Source organism: Eleutherodactylus coqui, chromosome 5 (genome assembly GCF_035609145.1).
Source record: "Eleutherodactylus coqui strain aEleCoq1 chromosome 5, aEleCoq1.hap1, whole genome shotgun sequence".
NCBI classification, from domain to species: Eukaryota; Metazoa; Chordata; class Amphibia; order Anura; family Eleutherodactylidae; genus Eleutherodactylus; species Eleutherodactylus coqui.
Window position 1 is genome coordinate 142,210,406 of NC_089841.1, and position 23,165 is coordinate 142,233,570.

At 42.3% G+C, this 23,165-nt stretch overlaps 1 protein-coding gene across 2 annotated transcripts in view; it reads left to right on the forward strand.

The window, feature by feature from the left end:
- Positions 1–23,165, forward strand: part of CFAP251 (cilia and flagella associated protein 251) — a 62,044-nt gene that overhangs the window by 34,107 nt on the left and 4,772 nt on the right. The window contains exons 13-21 of one of the 2 annotated variants that reach the window (XM_066603294.1): positions 344–495; positions 3,079–3,252; positions 3,335–3,519; positions 5,346–5,457; positions 6,431–6,594; positions 8,496–8,586; positions 13,510–13,653; positions 15,922–16,150; positions 18,193–18,294. In XM_066603294.1, the coding sequence (XP_066459391.1) occupies positions 344–495; positions 3,079–3,252; positions 3,335–3,519; positions 5,346–5,457; positions 6,431–6,594; positions 8,496–8,586; positions 13,510–13,653; positions 15,922–16,150; positions 18,193–18,294 (1,353 nt within the window). The remainder of the gene's footprint in view (positions 1–343; positions 496–3,078; positions 3,253–3,334; positions 3,520–5,345; positions 5,458–6,430; positions 6,595–8,495; positions 8,587–13,509; positions 13,654–15,921; positions 16,151–18,192; positions 18,295–23,165) is intronic. The other variant, XM_066603295.1, reaches the window with a different exon arrangement.

The following is a 23,165-nucleotide window of genomic DNA, read 5'->3' on the forward strand; positions in this document are numbered from 1 at the left end:
GGATCGCACGTGTGGATGACACGCAAAGATTGCGCAATTCAATTATGCCCGTGGAAAAGAGGCCCACATCTGTTTTTTGCACAAATAGGTGCAGCTGCATCACAGAAGAACAGACTGTAAGTTCTACCGAAGGACTCTCAACTTAATTGCTGACTGTTAGATGACTGCATGATGTGATTTTAGGCTACCAGTGCCACTTTGTGCCTGTGCTTGAGGTGTTTAGGATCCCATGCTTTGATGTATCATATAACATCTCATGGTGCTTGGCTTCTTTTCATAGTCTTTTCATGGTCACTCCTCTTGTCTCAGTGGGAAACTTATTGATATTATTTTTGAATTTCAGGTTTCCTTTTAGCAGCTGGATTTACTGATGGAAGTGTACATATATTGGATGCTGTAACACTAGAAGATGAAACCACAGAACCTTTCAAGTATGCGAAAGGATCAATAACCCATGTCACTTTCTCGCACAATTCACATTACCTAGCTACAGCAGTACGTATCTGAGTATCTGTATAGAGATTTATTTACAATGTTAAGATACCTGGAATTACATAAATTAGTGCGATAAAGTTCTGAATCAGTAAGAAGTGTCCTTGCTTCTGAAAAAATAATTGCTGTATTACACTAACAGGATCAGACCACTGGTGTAACTATAGGGGATGCAGGGGATGCGGTTGCTCCCAGGCCCAGGAGACTTAGGGGGCCCATAAGGCCTCTCTTCTCCACATAGAGAGCCCAGTACTATGACTAAAGCATTATAGTTGGGGGCCCCGTTACAGGTTATGCATTAGGGCCCAGGAGCTTCAAGTTATGCCTCTGGATCAGACACTACACTAAATACTCTAAATTAATACTACACTGACACACTGATTACACTTTAGTAACTACACTAATATTCTGACTCACACTACGTTACCACTATGACTGATCACACTTTACCAACTAGCCTGTTTCCCTGAAAATAAGACACGTCTTAAAATAATTTTTGCTCCCAAATATGCGCTACGTCTTATTTTCAGGGGGTGTCTTATTTCGCCGCAGCAAATCAGTCTGTGGCCGCTAATCCTTCAATTGGCCAGCTTTGTGGACGAAATTTCTCAGAAATCTCGTCCACATGGGACAGCAGATCTGTCACGGCAAAGCTAGGAGAAGCCAGCGTTGTTGTGCGGATTCACCGGCCACAGAAACGGAAAAGCGTGCAGCCAGGTCGCTTCAAAACAAGCGGCTGAGTGCCGTGGGTTTTGAAGCAGTGCTTTCCCGGCGCAAATTTCGCTGTTTATCACTGTGGCCAAACCGCGAGATTTCCGCTGGAAATACGCTCTGTGAGAACCCAGCCTTAAGAATCACACACAGGTTGCCTGACTCACACACAGAGCCATAAAAAAAATAAGGGCTGCAAAGTAACGTGCATGTCTGCAGACAGAAGTTCCTGTACCACTTGTAAGCAGGGATGGTATTGCAGCTTCCGGCCACCAGGGGGAGCTCATCACAGCAGACATGTACAGCAGGAACAGAACGTACAGTATGAACTTTTCCAGCCAGCAAGGGGAGCTCACAACAGCACACTCGTACAGCACAGCAGGGACAGGATAACAGCAGACTGTCTGCAGATCTACCTATACACCTGGAGGTAGGCGACAACAGGGATGGCAGCAGGGGACAGGCCTCTTGACTTGCCTGCACACTTTACTATGCCTTACTATCGGAGGGGTGCCTTATATTTGGGACTTCTGCAAATGTCTTACTATGACTTACTTTCAGGGGGTACCCTATTTTCGGGGAAACACGGTAATATACTGACAGCTCGCACTGCACTGACTGATCACTCTTTACTAACTACACCAGTATACTGATCACACTACACTAACGACGGTCGCTGTCATTTAAATTTTTTATCACAGAATGTTCTCTCAGATCTCTCTCTCCAACCACTGATAAGACACTGAGGTGGTTGGAGAGAGCTCACACTGTAAATAGCGGGCTGCTGCACTATGATTGGTCAGTCAATGCTGACTGACCAATCTCAGCAATCGCTGGGGCAGGGCCACTGTGATTTGTCTCCCAGCGGCAAGTAGTGATGGCTGCTAACTAGGTTAGCAGCCATCACTACAGTGACGCCGCAATTGCCACCGCAGCAACACTTTTAACACAGGATGTAAGATTACATCCTTCTGCGTCAAGTACAATATGCCCATGATGTAAACTTATGTCCTGTGGTGTTATAGAGGTTGTCCACTTTCTACTACTTTTTACAGTTTTTATCTATTTAGTTACAGAATAGGAAATCATACAATTTTCTAATATACATATTTTAAATCCTGCTAACATCCCTTTCTTATACCAGCACAGTGGCCCCTATCTGTAGATTGGTATAGCCCATGGACAGGTCTGTCCATAGTAATGGCCATCAGTCATGTGACACATGGTGCTCAATTCACCCTGGTCAAGTATCTAAGTCAACTGAAATAGGAAACCACCACACAGAGGAGATGATGGAAAATATAAGAGCTGCTTCTCCACAGATACTAACAGACGTGATGATACTAGTAGCATACAGTCATAACTCTGCTGGTTCCGGTAATAACTTGATTGCATTGTGAAAATTAAAGGAGCTTCTTAAACCTTTTTTGATTCTTTTGAAGAGGGTCTGACATATATATATATATACATATACAAACTGTAATGAAGCACCCAAATAACTTTTTATTAATAGTCTCTTTCCTACTGGTGCGCCCTCAATTGTTTGCAACCTGAACTTCCAGTCCTGGGCAGTTTCCAACACTCCTTTTGGGCTGGCATGTGAGTCAGCTCCAAATCCACCCACTACGCCTCCTTTGCCGTTTTTAGTCCAACTCATTCATTCATTATAGTAAAACAGTATGTCCCATCATTACTGCAGCCTGATGTGATTGGAGGGGCTTGGTGCGCATACGATTGAGATATGTAATACCTCACATATCAAATATCTTTATAATAAAGGAGAACTTGCAGATGGACTGTGCATTCGAGCTCAGTTTTTATATCTTATAATTGAATGGAGCATAATGTAACAAAGTTTAATACATAATTTTCTAGGATCAAGAATTCACAGTGACACTGTTCCAGCAACAAGATGTTGGAGGGAATGCATCCTGGGAATACTTTGCCAGATATCGAAGCCACTATAAACCTATAAGAAATTTAATTTTTGGCATCCATCTGGATAGCAATGAACCAAGACTTCTATCACTTGGCACAGATCGGATGTTGGTTAGTTGGTGTCTGTGTTCTATGTGTCTGTCTGTGTGTCTATCGTCTTATGTAAAAGCTTCTGTTACATTTTTTCCTACAGGTGGAATATGATCTTACAAGTAGCAACAAAGACCATCTTATAATTCAGAGCAGTGACCGCATAGACCAAAGTGCTGTTCCACAGTGTTTAGTTTGGTATCCTCCATTCACTAAAGAAAGCTTTATTCTTGTAGCCAATGATGAGTACAAAATGAAACTTTACAACACAACTACTAAAATGTGCAGGTAAGCGGAGAAAAGATTCCTCCCGTCTTGGACACCTTTTACATTTGTCTGCAAATTGTTTCTCAAGTCCTTCCTATTTTCCTTTCATGAGACCCACTCCCAGTTTTCAGAAAAATACTAATTTATAATTTATAATCAGAAACATAGCCTTGTGAATGTGGTGTATCCAGGTAGCCATAATCCAACAATGTAGGCCTAAGCATGGAATGCCACACACACATGCCATGCAAGTGTCTTCTATTTTCTTTAACGTACCTATTGACTGGAATGGACAATTCTGGTTTGCAGATTGCACCAGACTAGGACATGCTGTGTTTTGTTTTTTTAGGACTGCCAATTGGTCAGTGACGAAAAAAAAAATCTCTTATGTGAATACACACATTGACTTTAACAGGTCCGAGTTCTGTCAGTTTCAAACTTGACCAAAACTCAGATGTTAGTGTTTCAGACACTGTCTGGGTGAAAACCTGAGATAGAATTCATTGTCCAGCACGCAAATAGTTAAATTAATATTCCTAGGCATTGATTTTTTTTGCTACTCAAGGGAGCAATGATTCATTACACTTCATTAATCCATCACATTAAATAATGGAAGGCATATCTAGTGCTTGATTTTTGGCTGCTCTTTAATGTTACACTTGTTAGTTAGTAGGAGGATGAGTAATACAGAGCATACAAAACATTCTGCCCATATCTTTTCATATTTATATTGCGCTTGTCTAATGTTTATTATAGACAGACTCCTTGTTATAGAAAACAGCTTCCCTTGTTACAGATAAATGTTTAGAAGGAACTACTGTCACAGACGCTAATGGAGCAGAATACTAATGAATTCACCCCAGCTAGCACATGCGTTTACAAACAAGAAGGATATTTAGGAAACCTTGATAATTTCTATAGCAGCTTGAAATAATTCATTAGCGGAATACGCTGATGTATACTGAAAAGATTATTTCCTACAAATTGTGTAGCTCGGTATTGGTCTCTGCAGTAAACATCGTAAGTGATGGGACACATGAATCTGTAATTCCATATACTTCTGCAATTACCGGTTATGGAGAAAGATCACAGCAATAACTTTTATTTAATACAGCTTGTATTGTAATGTGGAAGAAAACGAAATCATTGTAATAATGTTCAAATGTATAAATGCTACCATAGCACCGTGTAACTTGGCAGATTTGCCAATACTGTGAGAAAGTTGGGTGAAAACTACTGTTGGAACAATGGAAACTATTTTTGAACCCTCAGCTTTTTCTCCAAAAAGCTAATGTAAGGGCTTGGTCAGACGAGCGTGGTTTACACGCTGCTACGGCAGCGTGTAAACCACTCTTCTATAGGAACCAGTAGGTTCCTATGGAAGCGCTCACACGGACCCTTTTTAGAAGCGCAGAATCTGCGCTTCTAAAAAAAAAGAGGCAGCGAGTGCCGACTCGCCTGTCAGCTCCATGGTGTGCAGCGGTGCAGGGTGTTTTCCATAGGCTCCTAAACCAAGCTCATCTGACTGAGCTCTTAAGAGCGAGACCATACAATGCGGCTCAACATATGTGACTAAGCCACGTCTGCATCTGATGGTTAATGGGTGCACGATTTTGCTGGTAATTCGTGCAACCATTCGCCACTGCACATGGATGAGATTTGGTCATGTGCATTCATTCAGCAGCATTGTGCGGTTTCACCCTAACTAAGAAATAGATTAGTATAATGTTTTAACAAACTGACACACAAAGGGACAAATCAAGGACTAATATTCATATTTTCTGAGCACGTCTTATACAATTGCTTTTAATTGATTATCGTAATTTTTTTCTGTTTCTTACCTTCAGAAAAACTCTTTTGGGGCCAACATTTGGTTCCCCTATAAGGAAAATGGAAGTGTTTCCTTCTTATAATCTGGATTCAGGAAAAGGTTACCTGGCCTATATTACAGATGACAAGGTATGTAGGGTGACAAATTTTCTATTGCCACAGCTGATTTTCTATAGGGAAGTTGCAGTCAGCCAGATATTTTCCCTGCAGTGTAGTATTATGAATGCAGTCTTACATGGCAGCCATTTGGATGAATGTCGTCCATATAAAACATGGATAGCTTAATTCGGCCGGAGCAGGAACCTTTGCTTGTTCAGTTTTTCATTCTGGTTCACATCTCGGGGGTCATGAGAGTGCAACTACTTTGTATGATGTCCCCATGCCCTAATAGGCACATGAAGACTGGAACGTCATAAGGCAACTCCTTTAAAATCGAATACAATGCATAAAATTAGTCTCTTATGTCAGTTCATGATTCAAATAATTTTTCTCATAGAGAAAAATTAAAGCCAGTGTGAGACCCTGCCATTACAGGATGTAATAATACTTACGTTTTTTTAAAGGTTTTTTTTTTCCTTTTTTTAATGAAGAACCATTTTTGAGTGCCTGAGTGCACCGTATTTGCAAACTGAACACTGTTTTTTTGCATGCGCATCAGTGTATTTTATTGTACTTTTCTGCCGGCAAGGCATGTTCATCTGTAGGCGACAAATAAAGACGCACTGATTGAAATGCCTAATTAGTTTTATGAGTTCCAGATGTGTTCTTGTTACAGAGGAAATATGCAGCATATCCCGCGTCTCCTAGCATATTGTGCGTGCATTTGCACTTCTATAGGGACTTTTGGTGCGCAAATGTGGAAGAAATTAGAGCATGCTGCATAGTTTTTTTCTAATGCAACCAAAATGCATGCACAAGATACGGATATGGGAATGAACCCATTGAAATCAACGGGTTCTATTCTCTGCATATTATCATGGCGGGTCCCAGCTGACTTCAATTGATATTACTGCTATGATGCGTCTCACCGACAAAATCACAGCAGTTATACATGTAAAAAAAATTTCGTCATAAGTTCTGTTTTACCAATATCTCTGTTTAGGTTGGACTTCAAATGCTACCAGTCGATGGAAACCCTCACAAGACAATGGCTCTCATTTGTCACCCAGATGGGGTAGAAAATATTGTCTGCTCAAATAATGGTCAATATGTGTTCTCTGCTGGAGGCAAAGACTGCACAGTTTTTATGTGGAAAACAAACTTACAGTAAGTACAAAGCATATTGCCACATCCTAACATCATGTTAATAGAATGTTTAATCAGAATCCCTTAGTTGCGTAGCTTCACCTGTTCAGTGCTGTGCAGTCGTGACATAGGAAGGGAAGGGACTTGTTATTTGTATAGCCCCAACTTATTCCACAGCATAATTTGGTTATTACCCCCAGCTGGGTACTCATTATACCGATCTCGGAAGGATGGAAGGCTGACTCATCTATGAGTTGGCTACCTGAACCCACAATCTTCAAGTCGTGAGTGAGAGCTTAGGACTGCATTCTGCTGCCTTAACACTCTGCGCCACTCGAGGCCCATGTCATAGAGAGATTGTAAGCATCCTAATCACCATTGGCATTAGTAATATTATCTTGACTGGCTTGAATAGTTGTCGTTATGCGTATATATGGGTTGGCCCACGGAACAGTAGCCCGCTTCCGACAACACTGTGACAGGAAGAAGTGAATAGTTTTTTCCAAAGATTTACCCACATTACAACAAATGGTCCCTGTTCACTTCTTTGCACCCGTGGGCACTTCGCAACATATTGACTTATACTGCCTGCAGCTCTTTAATAGTGATGCTGTAGATAGTGTTCATTTTCTTTTCCTTGAGTTAATCCAAGATACAAGTCGCCTGTGGACAAGTCCGGGGAACGTGGTGGCCATAACCCCTCGCTCACAGTTTGCTCTTCCGTAAACAGTTTTTGAAACTGTGCTATTGAGTCGTGGGAGGGGTGGCATATTGCTCCATCTTGTTGTAAAAAACAGTACATTCTTTTTTCGTGTTTTAGTTGGTTGAAAAACTGTTGACACATGTCCAGATAAACCGCGGTATTCACAGTTGATTCGAAGAAAATTAGGCCCACTCATGTTCTAGACACAGTGCACCAAATACCAATTTTATGGTCGAGCAACGGTGTTTCGTGAGTCAGGTATGGATTTTCAGTAGACCTGTACCTTGTATTCTGTGAATTCACAAGTCCTGCTTAGAGCAATTAAAGTCAGCAGCCACAAACAGTAATTTACGTGTTTCGCTTGGTCTAACATTTTCAGTTACTGCACGGTATGGTTTCAGGGTTAGAGATTTCAATAGTAACCAACAGGTCGTTCTTGATACATCAACTTGTTGGGAAGTCTCCGAATTGATTTTCAATGGCTATTTGCAATCTGCTACTGAACGTCACTGATGACATTGGACATCCAAACTGATGGAGGCGGTTTCTTCATGTTTGTGACAGACCTGGTTTGATGCCACTTTTGAGCTATGCTCTGAATACCACGTTTAGCACATGGTTTTGTATTTGGGTTCTTGTCGGCAAAGGCCTCTTGTGTATACTTAATTAATCTGTTTCGTGCATAGCCTTCCACAATAACTGTTCACTATTGCAGGAAGAACACCATGGGTCAGATTTATGATAGCTGTCTAGAAGAAGATCTGTCTTTGTTGTCCATAGCTCAGCTTTCATTTCTTATACAGCTGAGGTTCAATGAAAGAGCTACGGCCTCCTTCAAAGAGTGCGGTACCAGGATCGGAGGCGGGCTAATTTTACGTGGCCCTTCGTGTATTTGTGGACTAGACTAGAGCTGTCATTAAATCCCCCTCTTTGCCTCTGCTGCCCCTGTCCCAAGCTGCACAACAAAGTTGATAAGTGAACTGCAGGGAACTGCTCTATAGGCCACTGTAAGAAAATAAAAAAACAAAACACCAAAATATATAAAACAAAAACCTAATTTAAATAACATCTCATTCTGTGATAATACATTTACCGGTAATTTTATTACACTTAGAGTGTATTCAGCTAAAAGACCCAATCAGAGAATGCCGTGAAATTCAACTACTGTATGAAAATACAAATGTTATGTACGTCACTGATGTTCCTACTTATACTGCAGGTCTTTGGAGGCTGTTGCTTCCCTTGGAGGTGAAGATCTTATTCCCTTCTATGGAATGTTGTCAGGAGGGAGAGATGGAGCATTATTCAAGGTTGGTTACTAATTAAAAGTTCTTTGTGGCAAAGATTGGACAATGAATAATTGGAGACCTAGACAGAAAAAATCTTAGATCGTAGAGACATGTTTATGATTATGGTGGCTCAAGTGCTGAGACCCCCACTGATTGGTAGAACTAAGAGGAACTGTCTCTGATGGATCCCATTAATCTATGTATGATAGAGCAGACGTTTTATGAAATGACACTTACAATATAATTGTTATTTGTGTCCTGTCCTTCCATCAGGATATTATTAGGTTCTATTCACATCAGCATTGTAGCTTCTGATTACTACAGACGTCTTGGCACTGTGCCATATCCACCACACAAAGGGCCCCAGATCCCACCAAAGTATACACAGTTCTGATGGGGAAAAATAATGCTGTAGATGTAATCTGCAACAAAAGCTCCAGAGATGTGAACAGAGCTTCATATATTCAATTAAAATCATAAAATCACCCAAATACTAGTTTTATCACTGTTCTCGTGTTCATAAAATATGCTTAAAAAAAAATCATAGCATAGTAGGCCTATGATTGCTGTACATAGTATCCTTAAGCTATACATATTTTATCCTAAACAGAGTTGGTGAGTATATTTCTAGGTTATATATTATCTAGCCACAAGTGGCAGATTTGTTGGAGAAATTTCTAAGACAGTCTGATTTACCTGAATGAGGTTTACAGAATTCCATGTCTTGTTGCAGAAACAACCATATTATTCACACATACAGGTATGGTATTTTTTTCAGCTGTTTCTGGGTATTCAACAAAGATTTAATTGGGAGCCCGCAGCAGAATCCGACACGGTTTCCGGCCAGCGACCGCACGTACCTGGTATATACTGTATTGCGGATGGCTGCGCAGAATCCACACTAAAATAGAATCAGACAGACGATCCGCGGTATTCCACATTCTTTAAAAAAAAAAAAATAGAACATTCACATGTCTGCTCACATGTGTGGACAGCAACTGCGATTTCCACTTGCGGAAATTAAATCGCAGCGTGTTTTATTTTAGTGCGGATTCAAAATTGTGTGAGGAAAAAAAACCACATGAAAATAATGCAGAAAAATCATGACATTTTTTACAAGCCCTAAAACACTGGGCAAAAAAAAAGCGTGAGTTACGGTAGCATTATGTCCCTGCAAAATGTCTGTCAGCACAGTCAGGCTGGGTTCACACAGGGCGTAATTGCCACGGAATTTCCGCGCAGACTTTTTGCCCGGAAATTCTGCCTGCGACTTTCATCCTGGGATTAGACGGCAAAGTGAACGAGATTTGCAAAAATCTCAACCACACGCTGTGGCTGATCCATTGCGGCCAAGCCGCGTTGAAATTGACATGCCATGCGGAATTCAAAGATATGACATGTCAATTCTTTCCCAATTTCTGTGGCGGCCTCTCTCCTCTCTATTGGGAGAGATAGCTACAACAGAATGCAGGCCGCGAAGCTGCTCCATAACCCGCGGTGAAAGGCCACGGGTTTTGAAGCTGCATTTCTCCCGTGGAAATCTCGCAGTATTTCCGTGCGGTCATTCCACGAGATTTCAGTTCCGTGTGAACCCAGCCTCATAGTGGATTCCAGGTATCGACAACTTGTATCCAAAATGTATTACTGGATGTGGTTTATGATCAATTATGATCAAAGGAAGTATTGCTACCTATTTAATTCCTTACTGATGAGTGCCATACATGTACAGTGCTCGTCAGGCATCATTGTATGAATGGGGCTCAGCAGCCAAGCATGCTCCCTAAGCAGCCTTTGACAGCTGACAGTCAGCAACCAGGATTGGAGATAATTCCGATCCCAGCTATTAACTCTTTAGCTGCCGCTGTCAGTGCAGACAGTGGCATTTAACTGAACCGATGTGATCAGAGGCTATCGGTAGGTTTCCAGGGCAGCCCAGGGCCTTGAAAAAGCTCCAAATACTGCCATGGATGCCTTTTTATTAAGCCCTGCTTTTGGCAGGACTTAATAGAATGCCAGTAAATGTACAATATGCTGCAATACTACACTGACTTGCTATGGACAGAAACTAATATTCTGTAGGATGCACTCTGAAATGCAGCAACTTGATGTCTTATTGATTCCACAAATGGACAGAAAACATCTGGAGGGATGTTAAGCTGTACCATCTTGATAACTACCCACACCTCCATGGTATATATAGGTGCAGGATCTCAAGTTCAAATGGACCTCTCCACCACATCCTATAAATGCTCAATTAGGCTCATGTCAGGTGAAGGTCCTGTCCGCACCATTCATAGGATCTCTCCAGAATGCTCCTTAAACCAGTTCTATACTTTGGACTTTGGCCCTATGGCACAGTACATTATCCTGATGGAGTATCCCATCATTGTTGAGTTACATGAAGTCCTTGAAGAGCTGTAGATGGTCACAAAGCAGTGAAACGTAGCAGACGCCGGTCATTGATGTGTCTGGGGAGACCAGTGGACCCAATTCATGCCATGAGAATGCATCCCACGCCAGTATGGAACCACCATCAGCTTGCACAGTTCCTTGTTGACGTCTGAGGTTTATGGCTTCATTGGGTCTGCGCCACGTTTCCAGTCCTTTAGGGTCTAGTTAGCAACCTCCCAATCTCAGGTGAGGAGTTATGTCTGGTGTTGTGATGTTAAGAGAAGCTCCCTGGTGGGTCTTCTGCTCCCATATACCATGAAAGCTAAAGAACGCTGCATTGACCTTCGAAATATGTGTGTAAGACCTCCTGCATTGATGGTGGATGTGATTTCTGCTAGTAGACAATTCCAGCTTGACGCCACTGCTTGTGATCATTAAGGACTGTGCTGTCCACTGTAGATGGTAATACCTTCTAGGACACATTTCCAGTACACATGTGACACTGTGGGACAAGGAACGTTTAATGCCAACACAACTTCAGAAATGTAATGTCCCATTCATTTGGCACCCACTATTATTCCTCATTCAGACTCTGATAATTCACCCCAGCTTGCCACGAGCACATTGTCCAGTGTTCAACCTCACAAGATAACGCCTTACAACTTATACAGGTGTGGGCATTCCCAAACCGTCACCTTAGGTAACACCATTTCATAATCAACTTACATACAGTATATAGTGACGCACATTGTACACGTGATCAGACGATTGCTGGTTCAAGTCCCTTGTAGGGACTGAGAAATAAAAAGTAACAGTAAGATTAATAAGGTTTTTTAATTATTATTCAATTGAAACAATGTAAAAAAATCTTTTCCAGGCTGTCACATCAAAACATTAAAAAAATGGTATTGCTGTGTCTGTAAAAGTCCAATTTATTAAAATAGCACATTAATTATCCTGCACAGTGAATTGAGAAAAATATGGGTTGCCAAAATTGTGATTTCTATCGATCACCCTGTCACCAAGAAAAAAAGGGTAACACAAAGCTACTTTTTTTCTCTTAAAAAAGGTATTTTAGTTTTTTAAGTAGTGCAACATAAAAAACTATATGAATTTCATATCATAATAACCATATTGACCCACAGAATAAAGATAACGTCATTTCTACTGCATTGTGAACACTGTAAAAACAAAATCCAGCCTCAAAATGGCAACATTTTTCTTCATTACCCCCTCACTTATACATTTTTTAAAGTTTTCCAATATATTATTTGATACGTTAAGTCATATAATTAAAGATACAACTCATCTTGCAAAAAAAAAACCAAGCCCTCACGTGGCTATGTGGCCAGAAAAGTAAAAATGTTATGATGTTTTTGAAACTGTGTATAGAAAATGTTAAAGACTGTCATATCCTCATATCAGTTGAACCATCTGCATAAGGCCGGTTGCACACAGGTGGATTTGCATTGCGTAATCTGGAGCATGCTATAGAAAAGTGATTCTTCCTGCACACGAGCGCAAACCAATAGCCCGCGGAGGAAAAATCGCAGCATGCTCCATTTTTGTGCGGATTCCGTGTGGACGGCTTGCATTAAAGTCAATGGAAGCCATTCGATTTGCGGCCCTTTCGCAATTGACATTTGGGAAAGATCATGGGTTTCGCATCATCGCTAGGCTATGATGTGGGAAAAACAGTAGTTAAAAAAATAAAATCTGTCCTGCGCATGTCCAACGGCGAGCCATGCGGACCATCTGCACTACAGATTAAGAAAAAAGAAAGCAGGTACACGCAGACGCCTCTGCTGCTAGGGCCGGATTCCACTGCGGAATTCCGCATGCGAAATCCAACCCACCTGTGTGCAGGCAGCCTAACTCTGCAGCTAGGGCCCTGCTGATTTTATTACAGCCTTTTTATGTTCATGCTCTCTTCACCACTCATTCCCCCATTTTAGCTCTCTTTATATTCAGGCCCTGGTGCTTAGAATATGTCAAGTGGGTGGTCCAACCCTCTCATTGTCAATCAAATCTGATGCCATCCATTGAGAGTGAGCGGTGGGGACTGCACACTGGACACATTCCAAGCACTGAGAGCCAGAGCTAAGGAGAGCTGTTATGGGCAAAGGAGGGGGAGTATGAGCAAATGTAAAACTGCAGTAAAGTCTGCAGGGTAAATGCTCTAAAGTTATACAGCCACTCCTTCTGACATAAAGACATGGCATAAGAGCCTCTTTAAGAGTTTTCTCAACATGGCTAGGGATACTTTTGCTATGCGATCCCATGCCCAGAGGCATCACAACAGCCATGCAAAAGGATGTGATACAGGCAAACCAGAGGGACAGTGAGCTGCACATCATGTACATTTTCATAGTCATATTTGTGCCCCTGCCTAAATGCAGTTGATATTCACATGTTAGATTATGTTCATTTTGGTCAATTGGTACAACATGTTACTAAAGTATGTTATATCATCTTACAACACGATTTACTATTGCTTTACTACTAATGTAGCTGCACACTGGCATTTTTTCATGATGCTTTCATTCTCTTCAGGAGCTGGAAGATTACTTTTACTATGCACAACTACGTAACCAGGGTATCGATACAATGGAGACCAGACAAGTTTCAACTCATATTCCCTTGAAAGAAGTTCCTTTCATCATGCGAGCATTGGGATATTATCCAACAGAGCAAGAGGTTATTACATAATTCACAAATCTAGACCTCTAGAAATTATGTCTTTGTTGGTATTGTGATATTGTAGAATGAAAAAGTAACTCTTCTGAATTTCCATTTTTTTAAATTTATGAATCTCTATTATAGTTGCATAACTGTGTTATATAAAAGCACAGAACTGAAGTTAATATATTAAAGGGATTCTGCCACTAGGTTTATGAAGTTTGACTCAGAGCTGAGCTCCGAGTCATGGAGGTGGTCCGTGCCTGCCTATCCCGCCTGCATCATGTAGACTGACAGCTCTCTCCCTATACCCAAAGCAGAGAGAGCTGTCAGTCTGCATGATGCAGGTGGGGAGAAGCCGACGCGGCCCACCTCTGTGACTCGGAGCTCAGCTCGAAGTCAAACATCATGAACCTGATAACAGAATCCCTTTAAGGGAGCTGTAATATGAGCAGTACTGCTGATCTCCATGTGCCCATGGTACTGTAAATGGTAGGTAATTGTTCATAATACAATTCCCTGTTGTCTAAATGGCTCCACCTTTTAAATATAACTTACATATTTCAAATTATTTTCTATCATTCACAGTATACTGCTCGCAGCAGATATAGCACATTTGTGGGCTTATTAAATAGCACTTTGCTTGTAGTATCATGTGAAATTCTGCAGAATGTAACACACTAGCCTTTTGTGGCATTGTCCCACTTCTAGCTATTGATCATCTATCCTCAGAATAGATCATCAATAGCAGATTGGCATAGATCTGCCACCCGGGATTCTCGGGGATCACCGATTTCCTGGGGCTGGTGTCTTTATTTATGGAGCTGATTTGCTGCAGGAAGAAGACAGCTCTGTACATTGTGCAGTGGCTTGGGTTGGTACTGCAGACTGAGTCATATTGAAGTGAATGGGTCTCAGTCAGTAGTACCAACCCTAGTCTCTGCATAGTGTACAGAGCTATCTACTTCCTACAGCAAAGCAGCTCAGGACAAAGACACAGACCCAAGGAAACAGCTGATCGCCAGGTGGTTCTGGGCAGATCACCATTGCCGATCTATTATTGATCACCTATCCTGAGGATAGGTCATGAATAGTTAGACGTGAGACAACCCCTTTAGTAGGAAAATTCAATGTTAAAAAAAAAACATTTCCACTTAAAAATTAACAACCTTGTTCCTTGAATTAAAAAATCTGACTGATGGAACATCTTGTTCTGAAACAATTGGATTGGCATTGTATATGACAAGTTCAAAGAATCAGGTTTATGCTTATGCTTGTTTCACTACAACAACCTCGTTTACAAGTGAAGAAAACTCCATGATTAGTTATTCATAATGGATTGAGGTTCAGAAACAATTGACGGTCTACTGCTTATCATCAAGGTAAACTGAAGCCACCTAGACATTCCCCTGCCGTGGCAAATAACTCGCATCCATATAAAACATGTGGAGCATCTATCCAGTCTAGCTTACAGAATGGGGTCTGTACCAAATAGTTTAGACTACTGTCAGTTGCAAAGTGCTGATGTAACAAATGGAGAAAGTTATTTCTTCAGCATCAGACTTTTCCTTATTTCCATTCTATTCCATTTTTCTTTGGCATGCTCTGAAGGTGGCACGTAGGTGGGAAGGTAAGACATATAAAAAGAAGCTATGAACATATTAATATAATACCAATATAAATTATAATTCTTCACTGTATGCATGTCTTACATTTGTACGGAATCAATTTAATTAAAATTTGTGCGCCTTCTACAAAATATGGGCTCATGGGCTTTTACGGCCATATGCGTAAAACGCATTTAAAACGTTTTACATATTTTGCAGCCATATGCTCTGCCGTCAGAGACCGCGTATGGCTGCATATGGCATTACGCATGCCCGCAAATCACACGAACATGCGCAGTGTAATTTTTTGTTTTTTAATTCCCGGATCTGTACCATGCGAAGATGCATATGGAAGCGCTGGCCATACTCAATTTCTTGCTTATGGCCAGGTGTTATACATAGCCCCTACAAGTGTATAGGGCTCATGCTGCGTATGTATGCAGAGAAATAGAGCAAGCTCGATTAATTTCTCTTGCGTATTGATACGATTGTCCACGCGCCGTGGTGCATGGATCAATGAAAGTCTATTGACTTTCATTGACTCCATTCATTACGCATCATGTGCAATGCACATGTGATACGCTGTGAAAACATGGTGGGGGACATGAGCCCTAGGAATAGGAAAAAAAGGGAAAGAATAACCTTAGCTAATAGTGTTTACTATGTCTTATCTCTTTAGGTGGAAAATATGCTGAATGAAGTGAAATTTAGTGACTATGTAAATACTGGAAAGCAAGTCATGCACATTAACCTGGGTGATTTCATAAAACTTTACATAAACCACAAACCTGCATTTGGATTAAGTTTAAAGGAGCTACAACAGGCTTTTCAAGTTCTGGGTTTCACTAATGAGAATGGGGAGCGGGATATAAATAGAGGACACTTATTGCAGCTGCTGCAGACAAGGGGTGAGTAACTACAACAAATCTGGTTATGTTACATATACATGCATATAGCACAGAATTTTATCTTTTCATTTTCTTACTTTTGGTAACTGAGTCTGATGCTATTAGAGTGGACCTCATGAATAAATTGATTGTAGACCAAAAAATGGAGCAGAGGTTCATAAGAATAGATTCCAGCAATCATTTTTCCAGTGTGACTGAGCTACACTGTTTCCGTAACATGTCAGTGAGGATAACAGAAATAGCGTAAGTCTGCCGCCTCGGGTGTTTCTGCATCACTCTGCGACTGGTCGGCAAACACCCGCAGATTTCTCATCTCAGCCTTGAAATGGGACAACCCATTTAATACCTTTTTAAAAACGTTTACCCACCCAATGGGGTTAGGGACAGATGCAAGTGATTATAATGTGATGCAATATAAATAAACACAAAAATAAGTAATTAAGTAAGCACAAAAAAAGGTCCTGTTGTATCTTGTCTCCACCACAAGAATGGGTGGAGACGTCCACACTGACGGGTATGCCTTGTTACCACTCATGTAACGCTCCTTAGCTTCCAACTTATTAGGCGCTGTTGTTCTGGATGTGGCCGCTGCAAGCGTCCACAGTGTCCCTGTCCTCCCCGGTCTGCTAACACCTCCGATCCGTGCCCATCCCGCCGCCGCAGGCGACACTGTTCTTCCACCTGCTGTACCACCGCTCACCGCAGTGGATGCGGCCATATCGCCACTCTCCGCAGCTTCAGGGGATGCGGCCACTGAGGGCTACCCCTCTCTCCTGTGTGTCTCTCTCGGCAGTGGCGCTCGTGACAGCTGGGGTAAAGGAGCGCTGGGGGATGTGGTTGCTGAGGGCATCACCACCCTCCCCCAATGTGTGTGTCTGTCGGCCTTTCGGCAGCGGCACCAGTGACAGCTGGAGAAGGAAGCGGAGGCACTGAGTGCTGCTCTGAACAAAGCGGCTGACACACAATGTGGCCGGCATCTGGGGCCTGGAGACATCCTCACATATTGCAGGCACGCCGGCGGTAGCACTCACAGCGGGGGACATTGCAGGGAGCCCGGCAGGGAACAGTCACAGCAGGGAACCTGAGCGGCTCTGCCGCCTTAGGGAGCTGAACGGGGCTAGCAGCGGCCACAGGAGATTACATGGTGAGCCTACATGCCAGAAGGATGACAGCGGAGAGAGAGAGGGGGGCCAATCAGCAGCTGTGGACATAAACTATACTTCCCCCATGACAATCCCACGTTTCCACCCATTCTTGTGGTGGAGACAAGATACAACAGTACCCACAAAAAAAAGCACAATTTACATTAATATTTGATCCTATTTTGTCAGTATTAATTTTCATCCAGTCTCCTATTGCACATACAAACAATCTTGGCCACTTGGAATGGAGGTGATATACAGCCTACCCATGCAGCAATATGCTATGTATTGCAGCCAAATTAAGTTAGTGATTTGTCATTATTGATAAAGCCACAATGGAATAGCTGTCCTGGATTGTTAGCCCATTTCTCTGTTTTAAAGCTGACTATGTAGTTGACTGTAGATGTGGCTGTTTAATCCCAAGAACCTTAATTCATAGGTATGTTTTAACCATAAATTAGCCTTCATCTTGTGTTGAGCATGGTTGCTTCTAATTCCGTATACAAAGAGCATATGATATGCAGTAGATCAAAGGCTCAATTAATAAAGGGTTGCATTTCAGTTATATTCACTGTGGAATTAACAGTAGTGTATTCATGCCTAGAACTAAAGACATGAGGGCTGTAAGCAGTTTCTAGTGAAGGTGGTCAAACATGTTAAGTTATTGCAGATGCATATTAATATATTGACATTCGGCCTACAGGAACTCATAAAAACAATTTCGCTTGGTAATAAACTTCTGAAAATGCATAACTTCATTATCGTGGTTGACTATGTAGGAGGACAATCAGTCCTATGGACCAATCTTTCAGATCTGTTTCCACTATACAAGTGTTGACTATTAAATTGCGATTCCAAGACAGTATATTATGTACAGCATGTTTAACATTTCTAACACAGGAGAACACATGACCGAAGAAGAACTTGCAGATTATCTCAGCACCTTGATAGGGCTAAACCCAGAAGGAGGAAGTTCTGAATTAGGCAGCTCCAACTCTACCTGTAAGTATAAAAATATCACTATGCAAATATATATGATGCATAATAAATGTGCTATTTTTAAACTACAAAAACACATACTGGTAGCTATACTAGGAAACATGATATAGAAGATGAATGTGTGAATCATATATGAAGCACACCCGGTGTTCCAATATAGTTTTGTAAAGTAATAAAACATCATTTTATTGGTTTCATACACCTTTATACTTATGTTGGTTTCAATGAGAGGTTGGACCATTCACATGTATTACATAGTTATTAGCCAGAGTGGTATAAAAGAGTGGTTCCTGCTCTGATGGACTTGACACAACCGTATATTACATTATCAACCATTTGTTGGAATGGGTGCCATGTGTGTGCATGAGCATTACCCACAAACTGGTTAGAATGCTTGGATGCTTTGGCTGTCATGTCACCATAGTCCCTATTGATTACATACAACATTTGGCTTTTATGCCTATGTGCGCAACAAAAATGCGCTCCTCGCTTACGTGGAAAACGTGTGAACGGGCAAAGTTTGCACATGAAACCTTGCCCGTTCACTGGAGCAGCTGCACCACGAAGGTCCCGTCATCACTGAACACTGTGACAGCACTGTCACAGTGCTCAGTGATGATGGGACTGCAACGGGGATGAAAGAATCCCCTTTCACAGCTGTGGCAGAGAACCCTAATGCTATCCAATTGCTTTCAATGGGGCTAGCGCTGCTGCTGCCCCATTGAGAGCAATGGGATAAAGGCAAGCCCCGCGGCGATGATTTTCGGGGGAGGTTGGGGGGCTTGAAATATAAGCCCTACCCCAAAAATCATCCCTAGATGTAGAAAAAAAAAAACACATGCTCATCTGAATGAGGCCTTAATCTGGTGTTTTGCCTATAGAGAAATTGAAGTTTATATCAAAGAAAACTGAAAAAGTACAAAATCTACAACTAAAACACCACTGACCCCAAAAATGCATCTTGAAAGAAAAAAAACCCACAAAACAAAAAATGCAATGTTCTTAGTTGGTGTCATGTTTCCCTATTGATCTACAGCTAGTATCTGGCTGCAGTGTTTTTTTTTTGCAAATAAAGCCACTGACCCCAAAAAACACAACAGGTGAAGAACATCCCCCTCATTCAAAAACATGCACAGTTTTTAGTGCATTTCATATTTTCCTATTGACCTACAGCTAACATTAGGCTGCAATAGTTTTGCGGCAAAAAGCACCTTGGAAAATGTCACTGAAAACATGGCATTTTTCCAAAACCAGCTGTGTGTGAAATCACCCTACTTGCCTGGCATAATTATAGGAACCCGTCAGAAATCCACAAGCCAATTAAAATAATCCTGTACTAGGTTTTTAACTTCTTTGAAGGAACTGTACCACAAGCGCACATGAAAAAATACCTGATTAGCCATAAATGTGGCTAAATAGTTATGGAACATACTTTCTAGTATCAAGAGGGCCTTGGCCCAAGATCAGAGCCAACCCCAACCTTCCAATTGTAGCTGAGGCTAAATATGTAAAGCTCTGAAAGAATCTGCATCTCTACCTCCCTGATATTCTAACAAGGCAAAGGCAAGCAATATTTAGACGCCATTGAAGTTGCAAGGCAGTTCTAAATCATGGGATTAAGTGATAATTAGGAATTTGTAGCTTGGCAAAGAAAACACACTGCCGACACATTGGATGTGTTGACATAATATTTATGTTACATTTTATAAATATTGTGTGTTTTGATTTATATACATATATACAATTAAGGCCGCCTGCAGACGAGCGGGTCGGATCCGGCAGCGAGAAATCTCGCCGCGCGATCCGACCCCAGAGCCTGCAGGGGCGAGCGCGTACTCACCCGCGCCTGGCGGCCCCGGCTCTTTGATGTGCCGGCTGCCGCGCAGCCGGCGCATGCGCAGACCGGAGCCGGCGGCCAGGTGAGTGCGTGCCCCGCAGGAAATTAGAACATGCCGCGGTTTGTTTGCCGCGCGAGATTTCGCGCGGCCAAACCGCGGCCGTCTGCATAGGAGTGCGTATTGTAATGCACTCCTATGCAGACTTTTAGCGGCGGAAATCCCGCGGGAAATCCCGCGGCGGGATTTCCGCTCGTCTGCAGGCGGCCTAAGGGAACACTTTAGGCCTCATGTCCACTGGAGTCCGCATGCGGGAGCCCGTAGCGGAATCCGACCCTGCCAGCAACCGAGGACACTGCGGGTTTTCTGCTTACTCATCTTCTTCACTGCGGATGTGTGCGGAAGCGCCTGCCAGCACACTGCTGCACATGCGCAGTGGAGGTTTTATTTTAAACTCCTGCTTTCCAACAGAATCCACGTCCCATCCGCGATTGAATTGCAGACAGACTGCGGATCGGACAGCATCCACTGACTTCAATGGAAGCCGTCTGTGCGGTATCCGCACTGAAATGGAGCCTGCTGCGATTTGTCCGTAAATCAAATCCGCATGCTTTGTTTCATTTGCGGACGCCCATGTTTCCCTATCGACGGCTTGATTTGCGGATCTTCCGTGTGGGTGACCTGCGAAGATAACGTGCAGTTTTTGAAGCCAAAACCATGTGGGGTTGATAAAAATAGACCAATAATAAAGAACAGATATAACTTCTCTTGTTTCGATCCACTCCAGGTTTTGGCTTCAAAAACCACATTAAGAAGCCTGGACAAAAACTACCGAACATATGTGAACAAATCCTTATGAATTGGGGTTATACTGTAATGCTTAAAGGGGTTGTCCCGCGCCGAAACGGGTTTTTTTTTTTTCAACCCCCCCCCCCGTTCGGCGCGAGACAACCCCGATGCAGGGAGGTAAAGAAAGCTCACCGGAGCGCTTACCTTAATCCCCGCGCTCCGGTGACTTCTCTACTCACCGCTGAAGATGGCCTCTTCCTCCGTGGACCGCAGCTCTTCTGTGCGGTCCACTGCCGATTCCAGCCTCCTGATTGGCTGGAATCGGCACGTGACGGGGCGGAGCTACACGGAGCCCCATAGAAGACTGCAGAAGACCCGGACTGCGCAAGCGCGGCTAATTTGGCCATCGGAGGCCAAAAATTAGTCGGCTCCATGGAGACGAGGACGCTAGCAACGGAGCAGGTAAGTATAAAACTTTTTATAACTTCTGTATGGCTCATAATTAATGCACAATGTACATTACAAAGTGCATTAATATGGCCATACAGAAGTGTATAGACCCACTTGCTGCCTCGGGACAACCCCTTTAAGTGTTCCCTCAGTTGTTTAAAGCACTGTATATATGGATGGTTAACCCCTACCACCATTAAGGGCATATTCCCATCTCAGACAACTATGGCATATATATAATATGCCATAAATGTATAACAGGTGGGGGGTCGGATCTATATGGACCCTATCTATTGGGAGTAGGAGATATCTCTGAACCTCCAATTCTATACAATTAAGGGCCTTTTACACAGCTCAATTATCGGGTATGAAGATTTGATTGCGCCAAAAATTGTCTATTAGAACGTGCCGCCGTTAACGCTTGTTCTTCGGGTGATTGCATCTTTTATGCAACACAAAAAAAAATCATTGTTGTCAGCAACACATTCTCCCATGTGAACAGTAATGTTACAGTAGTGGTGGGTCATGCCTGGAATTCAAAAGCCTTGAGAAGGTAAGCTGCGTACAGTTTAGAATGCAGATAAGAAATATTCTGCAAGGAATACAGTATGGTAGGTAACCCATGAGGGTATGAAAATGATTTTATAAAGAACGTTTGTTGGGGCACAAAAAAAGAAGTAGGGAAAAAGTAGACCCAAACAGGAAACAAGATGGCTTCCAAAGAGACAACATCAGATTTAAAGGCACGTTAATGGGAAAAAACAGTGGCCTCCAGTGGTATGGAGTAAAATTGCAGGATAATATTTGGAAGTGTGTAACAGCGGCCACTAGTGGTTAAGTCCTGGAAAAATAACAAAATCCTAAGAGGGGTATATGCTGCTAACAATGATGATACTTTCCTGGACATCCTCCAGAAGCATATAAACTTTATCCCCCCACCTCATGCTTTGAATAGGTGACACAAAGACTTAATTCAAATTAAACAGACCCTATTAGAAGGGCCTTGGCTGCTCCCACTTCTGTTTTTTTTATCATCCTACCTCATGCTTATGGACAGGTGGCTGCTCCTTTCCCCACAGATTATTTTTTTCCTTTTAGTATTGGATCTAGGTACGGTTTTCACTTACCCTTGTGATTTTCTTTTAAACCCTGTCCAATACTTGTCTAGACTGCAGAGATGGAGCTTCTTGGTGTGAGATCCGCTGGTTCTAGAGTGATTGATTGGGAGTTTCCTTGCCTTCCTGATTGCAGTGTTCTGAGGTCAGGTGTTATATTGCTGGTTTGTGCAAATGCTGTCACTGGCACAACTCCTATACTTTGTGGCAACTGAGAGGTACTGCTTAGTGAGTAGTTTGCATCTGGTTGTTCCAAGTCATTGTATCTCTGTCTTGTGGATAAATAACAAAGTTGATGACTTTAATATTATTATGGGGTGTTCATTGCAATTTTATTTGTCGGTGAATAACTCATACAGGGAAACTTGCGGCAGCCGTGTCATCTTTCTATACTAGTCATAGCTTTTTCACATGGCAGATATGAGGTAGCCATCTTCACTGAATGCCAGTCATGGCAGTGTTTATCAGAATATATCTCTTCCAAATTTACAGAATAAGGGCTTATTCACACGGACGTATGCATTTTTACATTCGCCCACTGGCGACGTAAAAACGTGTGAACGGGCACACGAATCTAATGTTCGTGCACCCGTTCAGATGGCATGGGCCCCGCGCACATACACCAAGGCCACAATGCCGTTTGGCGGGGGAGACAGTTTAGCTCTGCTAAGCTGTTCTCCCCTTT